General features: G+C 33.9%; 2 protein-coding genes across 2 annotated transcripts in view; both read right to left on the bottom strand.

Annotated features, from left to right (window-relative positions):
* LOC107696796 (activin receptor type-2B-like) overlaps nucleotides 1-2030 on the bottom strand; it is a 14072-nt gene extending 12042 nt beyond the window's left edge. Inside the window, exon 1 of the mRNA XM_016497298.1 lies at nucleotides 1540-2030. Coding sequence (XP_016352784.1) covers nucleotides 1540-1582 — 43 coding nt within the window. The 5' untranslated portion in view covers nucleotides 1583-2030. The remainder of the gene's footprint in view (nucleotides 1-1539) is intronic.
* A 3111-nt stretch (nucleotides 2031-5141) lies between these two features.
* On the bottom strand, nucleotides 5142-8757 carry LOC107696799 (gamma-crystallin N-A-like). The gene is made up of 4 exons (XM_016497301.1): nucleotides 8654-8757; nucleotides 7122-7370; nucleotides 5906-6051; nucleotides 5142-5438 (listed from the first exon to the last, which is right to left on the bottom strand). The coding sequence occupies exons 1-4, from the start codon at nucleotides 8672-8674 to the stop codon at nucleotides 5303-5305; spliced, it is 552 nt and encodes a 183-aa protein (XP_016352787.1). The 5' UTR covers nucleotides 8675-8757; the 3' UTR covers nucleotides 5142-5302.
* Between the last annotated feature and the right edge of the window lie 428 nt (nucleotides 8758-9185).

Below are 9185 nucleotides of genomic sequence, written 5' to 3'. Positions count from 1 at the left end.
ACACACACACACACACACACACACACACACACACTGATCTAGAGAGTGTATCAAAGACTCTTTTGTTTTGAGGGGGTTTCCTCCTCACAGTGACCCGTAAGGGACTCCATTACAAATCAGCTTTCAGGATAAGAAGATCTCCTCACTGTTCTCATAAAACAATGATCAAAATCAATACATCAACATCAATAACTGAACAAAGCACAATGCTTTGTCTCCTGGTCAAATAAACAGACTGGACTAAAAGTGAAATCTAAAGTAGGAACATAAAAGGGCAGTTTTTAATATATTTGATGCACAACAACAATATATATATATATATATATATATATATATATATATACACACACACATATATACATAACACACTTTTAAGTCAATAAAATTACATACACAAAATAAAAATAAATAAAAAGAAAAGGACATTTCTAAACTTCTATTATTTTGTTTTTATTTATTTATTTTGGCTCATTCTCTTTTTCTTTTTTACACAAGTTGGCCTGATGCTTTTATTATACCCGAATAATATTTTAACCAACTTCTGTCACTTAAACCAAAGTCCAATGTATTATTAATGTGAACTAATCTTTATTTGCCTCGTCTTTTTTAATACAACTTAGTGCTCAACCCATTATTATTAATAACCATTTATTAACATTTTTGTTTAACCATTTATTTGTTCTTTACTGTGTCTTTCTGACACATTAAAACCAATGATCAACTTTTTATATTTTATTATGATTTGGATATATTTTAAATTTTGAGCACTGAACCTGACAGATAAAATATTATTTCTATTTTTATTACAACTAATTTTGTTTAAATTGTGTTAAAGTGCACTACTGTTTTGAATAATAAACACCTAATCTGCCATGGCAGCTCATGACAAAATAGAAAAAAATGCTTTAAATATTAAATAAATGTGCCTTTTGGCAGGTGATGTTTGTCCACATATTATTACAAACAAGGATTAAACGCACTGACCATATAAAGGCAACAATCCCAGCCACCTAAAGAAATGATAAATGCTTAGTATTTTATATCTAAAATGTCTTATAAACCTGCAATGAAAACAAACCAATTTGGGAAACCAAACGTTACATGAAAACATGAGGTGAAACCGTAAGTTGTTGTTTTGTGGAGATCAATTGTTTCAACAAACCAGCTGTTTTACTTTTGTTCTTTGTGCCCACGATGCCTTTAAACATCCAGAAATATCACACAAGCAACTATAAAACAACCTACTCGAGCTGGATCAAACCTAAATAACGAAATATATCAAAACACCCACGTGAGTTAAAAGAATGAACAACTAATTCGGTTTACACTGAGACCAACACTCAGCGGATTTGTTTGGTAACGCTGGCTGTGTCTCCAAACCTAGCGCGCTGCCTACATAGGTAGCATTAAGTGCTTCACTTGCAAACTAGCATGCTGTCTAGATAGGCATTGTGACTAGGTTTAGTAACACAGCCAGCCACACAAGATACTATCGTTTTGATTGAAAATGAACCAAATCTCTGTAAACGAACGCCTCACCTGTGCACCAGACGAGTGCAAAACTCAGCCAGTTAACAAACATGTTCCTTCCCTCGAGGATCCTGGCGATAAATGTTGTCCTTTATGCCGTGAAAGCATTTAAGAATGAGATGAAACACATGAACGCGAAGGAGCCGCGGGCCTGCACGCAATTCTTCACCGCTACAATAACAACACGAGCTCTTCACTGCAACACAATGTATCCCTCAGAAGAAGCGCGCCGGTCGGAGAGGTAGTCCCTGACCGGACAGCAGCAGCATGTACGAGCTCTCGGTGGGCGCGTGAGTTTGGACGCTTGGAGTAGAAGCGAAGCCCCCTTGTGTGAGTCCGTGTGTGTGTTTCTCCCCCTCTGCCGGGGCAGCTGGAGGGGGCAGAAGGGACTGACATGCGAAAAGCTGAACGGCGTCCAAAATGGCTCCTGCGAGCCACAGCAGCGGTGCCAGCGGGAAACCCGGATGTTCATCTGGGCCACTGGACTCGCTGCTGCTTCATCATCAACCAGTCCAATAAAAGCAATACAGTCAAGAGAAATACTAATAAACGTACTATACGCTTGAATTGCAACTGAACTATTTACAGTACATTAAAACAATAAATCAATTAAATCAGATACAAATTATCCTAAACTTGAAAAATAATATTAACTTTTAATATTTTAATTATAATTCCTCCATTGTATTATTTAAAAATACATTAAAATTAAACTGGAGCCACTGGAGAATATTAATATCACACCCTAATCAAAGCTCATACATAAATAAATAACAGACAATTTAATTATTTTAACAGGCTACTATTTTAAAATATATTTGTGTATACATGCTGCTTCATCACTGGCCCAAAATATCTGAAACGTAGCCTATTTACATTATTTACGTAAATATCTGAAATATAGACTATAACATTAAAGTAACGTAATGTACAAAATGTTTACTAAAATGAAAAAAGTAACAAATAAATTAATTTAATTTAATTAAAAACATTAAAAATTAAACTGTGGACTTTGTAGATAATGAATGTTACATGTAAAATTCATAATAATAATAATAATAATAATAAAATGGTCTAATATTTGAACAACAGAAAATTATACTATTTTAGCAGTCCACTAGTTTAAAATATATTTAAATATGTAAAATATAAAATAAAATATATAATAAAATGATATAATTAATAAATATAATTTAATTTTAAAATATATATGATGGACTTTTGGATACATCCTGTTTCATCACTGGCCTGAAATATCTGAAATATAACTGGTTTATAAGTTTAAAGCATTAAAATAAAATAGTACAAATTATGTGCTTGATTTATTATATTATTTAAAATACAATCAAATTAAAATGAAATAAAACATTGTGGATTTTGGATACAAGTAATGGCACATCCCACTCAAAATAATAATAATAATAATGAAATATTGTCCCAAAAACCTGAACAACAAACAATTATACTACTTTAATAGTTAGATATGATGGGCTTTTTACATAGTATGGTCTAAATGAGTAAAATCAAATACTACAGATGTGCTCATTTGCACTATTTAAACTATATTTTGTATGTATTTTAAAACACATTAGAATTAACCCTACTTTACCATTGGACTCAAATATAAAATGTCTAAAGCTAAAGTAAAAATAAAATTAACATGTCTGTGTTCAATTTGTGTTCAGTTGTACTGTTCAAACTGTGCTATTTTAGACTGAACTGTTTTCAAATACATACAAACATGTCACCTGGTACTAAACCACATTATTTTATGACCTGGACAGACTTCTGAAAGTTTCAAATCTTTAGTGAAGCAGTCAGTGCTGATCTTGGGCATGTCAGCCGTTTCTTCTGTACAACCAACCGACGACACAAAGAGTGAGAGAAACCCCTAGTGCTGCTCGACCCCAGAGGTCACGGCTTTGTCCGTTCTGTTCCCACCCCGCTAACAAAAACTTCAGAGGGTCACATTCCTCCCCCAGACCCCCGGATACTCAGCTGTCATGAACAAACCCAGGATATTCCCCTCTCACAGACTTTCCAATACAAAGACTCGCACTGTTGTCCAAGTGAGGAGCAAACAGGGCCACAGTGTTTTTGTATTACCTTGAGCTTAAACGAGCTGCTCAGAGAAGATGCTGTGAAGTGAACGAAAGATAGAACATGCATCTGATTCCAAAAAGTTCACAACAGGTGTCAAATCTATTTTAAAGGAAAAGTTCACCCAAAAAATTACATTTCTTTGACAATTTACTCATCCTTAGGACACCCAAGATGTGTATGAGTTTGTTTGTTCATCAGAACAGATTTAGAGATATTTAGCATTACATCACTTGCTCACCAATGGATCCTCTGCAGTGAATGGGTGCCGTCAGAATGAGAGTCCAAACAGCTGATAAAAACATCACAATAATCCACAAGTAATCCACACCACTCCAGTCCATCAGTTAACATCCTGTGAAGTTAAAAGCTGCATGTTTGTAAGAAAACACTTCTTCTTGAAACACTTCTTGAAAAAGTCTTGTCTGAATTAGGAGAGAAATATGTACAGATCAAGCACACTTTACAAGTAAAAACAGCACATTTTCAGTAAATTATTAGTTTTGGGTGCACTATTCCTTTAAGCAATCATGTTTTATTTTTGTATTATTTGTATAGTATTGTAGTATTTATTATTTTTATTTATTATTATTTAGATTGACCTTTTATTTGTATATTTTTAGTTTTCATTTGAATTTTATTTTACATTTTAGTAATGTGCTTTTTGTCATTTTTATTGTTTTTTAAGTTTCTATTTAGCTTTAATTTATATTATATTAATTTATTATTAAATTTTTTAGTTTTTTAATTAAATTTAGGTTTTTAAGTTTTTCATCTAATATTAAATATTTTATTTTATTTCAGCTTTATTTAAATATATGAAAATCTATATATTAATGAACTTAATATATAGATATATAGAACGAAAATCTAAAAATATTAATATTTTGAATAGTTTTAGTTTTAGATTTAGTTACCAATAACAACACTTCAAGTGACAAATTCATAATATCCTATATGCATATGCAATGTTTTTGCAATACATTTCTAAATGTAGGAAGGAAGAGATATTTGCAATATCAAAAGTTCATCACATTACCTTGTGAATAGATTTTAATTATAACAGAACTGGCAAAATGTGGGTGGTGTTCTGCGTGGCTTTTAGTGTGTTGCTATGCAGTTGTTAGGGTGGTTTTTACATGTGGATAATTAGGGTGGATAATTCATACTCTTCAGCAAGTAAACACTTAACATTTCTAAAATTTATGCATATGTGTTGCAATGCATATGTGTTTTTGCAGAGAAGTGTGTGTATCAAAAATATTAAAGCATGTGTTTAAGGTATATTTGGTTATATATGTTTAGAGGTAACTGGGAAAGCTTTCTTTGAAAAAAAAAGTGTGTTTTTTTATAACGTCAGTGAATGTTTGGAAATCTGAAGGAGAGAGAGAGAGAGAGAGAGAGAGAGAACAGCAGCTTCTTCACAATTCACTTTTATTTCAACTCATTGCCTCAATACAAATACAAAATAAAACATACAAGAATATTTCTGTGCTAATTGCATTTTCTTCTCAAATAACTGATTCATCATTGAAATTCCATAAAGATAAAAAGCACATAGCTGTGTGATTCAGTAATATAAATCAAAGTTCAGGTTCATTTGGTTTATCATTTGGGGTAAGTATACTTTGAAACATCCTTTGAGAGTGAGGCTGTTTTGGGATGTAAAAGTTTAGAAATAGTTAACCACCCTGCAGATAGACTGGATGTTGGGATCCTCAGCTTGCCAATCCATAAATGAGCAGTAGTTTCCTCTTTCCACAACGTACATGCGGCCACGATAGTTCGGCTCCTCGTACATGACCCAACTAAACCGGTGGAGAGAAAGAAACATTTTATTTATTATTTATTTTATTTGCAATTGGCTCTCCTGTGTGCATGACATTAAAAATGGATGACCGCTGTTGCATTTGTGCATAATTTAAATTGCATTATTTTAGGCTGCAATTTTTCACTCAATAAATGCAAAATGCATTATGAGTTAAATGCAAAATGCATTATGAGTTAAATGCATACTTTTAATATCGCATACTTATAACTTGATGCAAATATTTTAGCATAATTTATTAAAAAGATACTGAGCTTTAATTAAAACATAATTAATTGCTTTAAACGATCTACAATTTTGCTGAAGTTGAGGTTAAACAGCATCATCTTATTCTGAGCATTTTTTTGTGTAATTATTCAAGCTCTATGGGACCTTGGAATATTTTACGCTTTCAGTCTTTGATTGCCTAATAAAACATTGTTTGATGTTTGGTCATGCAGAACTTATGCTCCGTCTCCATAGACTTTAATGGAGTTGAGGCCGTTCTTGCTGAATCCGGAGCTCTGAAGGAAGGCACAGTCGTCACACAGTTCAACACACTGACCGGTGAAGTTTTGGCCCTCAAAAAGTTCCATCCTGTAGTGCTCCCCGTGCTAACAGACACAGACAAGCACATTGAGTGTCACATTTGAAAAAAATCATACAGTCAAGACAGAAATCTCAGAGGTCAAAAGTTCGACCCTTGACAGCATGAAATACTTGCATACTACAATAGCATATATTGTTTGCAGAATGCAGATTTTCTTTGAATACTCTTTGAATAGAGTGGAGTACAGTGATTAGTATAATGCACAATGTTATTTTAGTATTGAGATACTTTTATAGTTTTTATTAATATTTTGAATTCGTTTTTATTGTAATGTTGTTTTTATTTTAGTTTTAGTTAGTTCTAGTAATTTTAATGTGCTTTTTATCATTTTTTATAATTTGTTAAATATATGTTTTTACTTTTTATGTATTTTAAAATTCTATTTATTTTTAAATTTTTATTTCAGTTTTAGGTTGAGTTAAACTACAGTAAACGACAGTACAGTAAATGAAAATGAGGCATGTTGCAACTTGGATTTTTTTAGAGTTGTAAATAAAACAAAGATTATTGGAGTATGTTTTACAGGGGAAAAAAAAACTATTGCAGTCTTTCCACTTCAAAATTTCACATTTCACATTTAATTTAAGTTGGCATGATATGATCATGTCGTGCGTGTGAGTGAGTGTGTGCGTATGTGTGTGTGTGTGTGTGTGTGTGTGTGTGTGAGAGAGAGAGTATGTGCGTGTGTGTGTGTGAGCATGGCATGAAAAGACATATCTTTTCATAAAGTGTTTTCATCCTCACCATTTTGATTGGCTTGCAGGAGCCCATATGATCATTGTGGGCATTCCAACGTTGGAAATCGGGATACTCTCCTTTTTCCATAATGTACTGCTGTCCCTTGAAATCGGGATGGTAGAAACACACCCAGGCCCCGCTCTCCACGCGGATAGAGTTCACCCTGTTCATGAAACCACGGTCCTGGAAGTTTTCACAGTGTGTGTGAGTGTGTGTGTGAGTGAATGTGTGTGTGTGTGTGTGTGTGTGTGTGTGTGAGAGAGAGAGTATGTGCGTGTGTGTGTGTGAGCATGGCATGAAAAGACATATCTTTTCATAAAGTGTTTTCATCCTCACCATTTTGATTGGCTTGCAGGAGCCCATATGATCATTGTGGGCATTCCAACGTTGGAAATCGGGATACTCTCCTTTTTCCATAATGTACTGCTGTCCCTTGAAATCGGGATGGTAGAAACACACCCAGGCCCCGCTCTCCACGCGGATAGAGTTCACCCTGTTCATGAAACCACGGTCCTGGAAGTTTTCACAGTCTCCAAACACCTCCAGCCTCTGGCCTGTGAAGCACTTCCCCTCATAGTACACTATCTGGAAGAAGACGGAGGCTTGATTTAGTGACGATCAAAGGGAAAACTCTTGATTTATTGAGGTTTTTGATTCAACTACAGTCACCGGTGGTGTAACAGACTCTGTGAAAGTGAAACTACATGAGTTCACAGTGTGAGATTCATTAATCAGCGTCACGCTCTGAACACTTTCCATCTTGTGAAGTTTCTTACTCCATCTTGGCATTAAACCAGCAGAACAAATGGAGCAAATGTAAGTTAGAAAAGCTTGTTTGGGCAACTGCATTAATCATCTTATAGTTTTACTTCTGAATAATTAGTTATGAAATGCCAATCTTAAAAAAAGAAGAATAACTTTCAAACACAGAGAAAAATAGGGCAGTTTGCCACAGTAAAAACTATCAGTCAAATATGATCTACATTTGGTCATATTTGAAAGGTAAACACAAGATCATAATCAAGATCACAGTTTGATTCCTAAGAGGAAATTTGGAAACATGAGTCCAAAAATAAACAGCTGCAAGTTGACATCGCCAGGCTCAACAATAAATGATGTTTCATAAAATGTAAAGTCTTTCATTTGTTGGTTATGCACATGCATTTTTATGCATTGAAGTTTGCCTATTCAACATTTTTGTTGTCAAATTCTGCTTTTTTTTCCCCACCATGGTAAAGTTATCTAGCAGGCTGCAAAGCTGAGGCTTAGTTGAAATTGCAAAAATAGTTTGTGATAATCAGGGAAGCATCAGTTAGAATGGGCTGAAAATCATAAAAAAATATAATAATGTTCCAAGCAAAATTGGGGTTATTGATTTATATAACTTATATTGTTGTATTTTGTTTGTAAAGAAATTAGATCCATATTTCTTCATAAAAATAGCCATTTATTATTTTACTTTATTTTATTTTAATTTATATATTTTATTTAATGTGTTATTATTATTTTTTTTTAGTAGAGGCCAGTGAAAATATTGACAGAACCGGTAAAAATGTGTACTTATTGTTATTGTTATTGTTGAGTTCTGCAGCAACGAATGTGTGCACTGAGATAATGTAAATATATGCATTCATTTAAGAGTGCATTAATTTGGGTGCATGAGATGCATATACTGGTATTGTAGGTATGTAAGTGTACATGCAAAACTACAAACTACAGTTGTGCAAATGGAAAATTATGCAAAAAATATGTAATTATGTATGATTGTATAAGTATGCAAATATCTATTACATATAACAAAAGTACAGTATATACATGAAACTGTGTCAGCAAATGACAGACAATATACCTTGAAATGTATTACTCACCTTCCCTGAATATTGTGACATCGTTCCCTGCCTGGATCCTGAGCAACTATCCAGTGGAGTGAGAGCAAGAAAGAGAGAGAGAGCAACCGGAGGGAATAATCCGGACTGTCTGATATATGTGGCCTATACGCTCTGAGGTGTTATCGCGAGGTTTTGCCCACAAAAGAGGCACAATGGAGAGCTTAGTGGTTTCTGCATCATGGACAGTTTCTCTTACATTGCTCTGCTGATATCGGAGTTCAGGAGGGCGAGATGCACAATGGCACAATCGATTGTGTTAAAGCTCTGATTTACAGTCAGTGTTTGGGTGTGAGAACGACTGCTGCTGCTGTTGGCACACAGTCAAAACACAACACAGCTGAAGAACATAAACATGACAAGAACTAGACCACAAGAGATCTATCTATCTATCTGTCTGTCTGTCTGTCTGTCTGTCTCTATCTATCTATCTATCTGTCTGTCTATCTATCTGTCTGTCTGTCTATCTATCTATCTATCTATCTATCTATCTATCTATCTATCTATCTATCTA

The sequence above is a fragment of the Sinocyclocheilus anshuiensis genome, unplaced genomic scaffold (genome assembly GCF_001515605.1).
Source record: "Sinocyclocheilus anshuiensis isolate Anshui unplaced genomic scaffold, SAMN03320099.WGS_v1.1 scaffold1368, whole genome shotgun sequence".
Taxonomy (NCBI): domain Eukaryota; kingdom Metazoa; phylum Chordata; class Actinopteri; order Cypriniformes; family Cyprinidae; genus Sinocyclocheilus; species Sinocyclocheilus anshuiensis.
Note: the sequence above shows the minus strand (reverse complement) of the source record. Positions and strands in the feature narration are given on the sequence as shown.

Excerpts from the sequence above, each read along its gene's own strand:
- LOC107696799 (XM_016497301.1), bottom strand. The coding sequence starts at position 8,674 with ATGTCACAATATTCAGGGAAG. Across the intron at positions 6,052-7,121 it reads CCTGCAAGCCAATCAAAATG|CACGGGGAGCACTACAGGAT; the intron begins GTGAGGATGAAA and ends TGTGTCTGTTAG. Across the intron at positions 5,439-5,905 it reads AAAGTCTATGGAGACGGAGC|TTGGGTCATGTACGAGGAGC; the intron begins ATAAGTTCTGCA and ends CCACCGGTTTAG.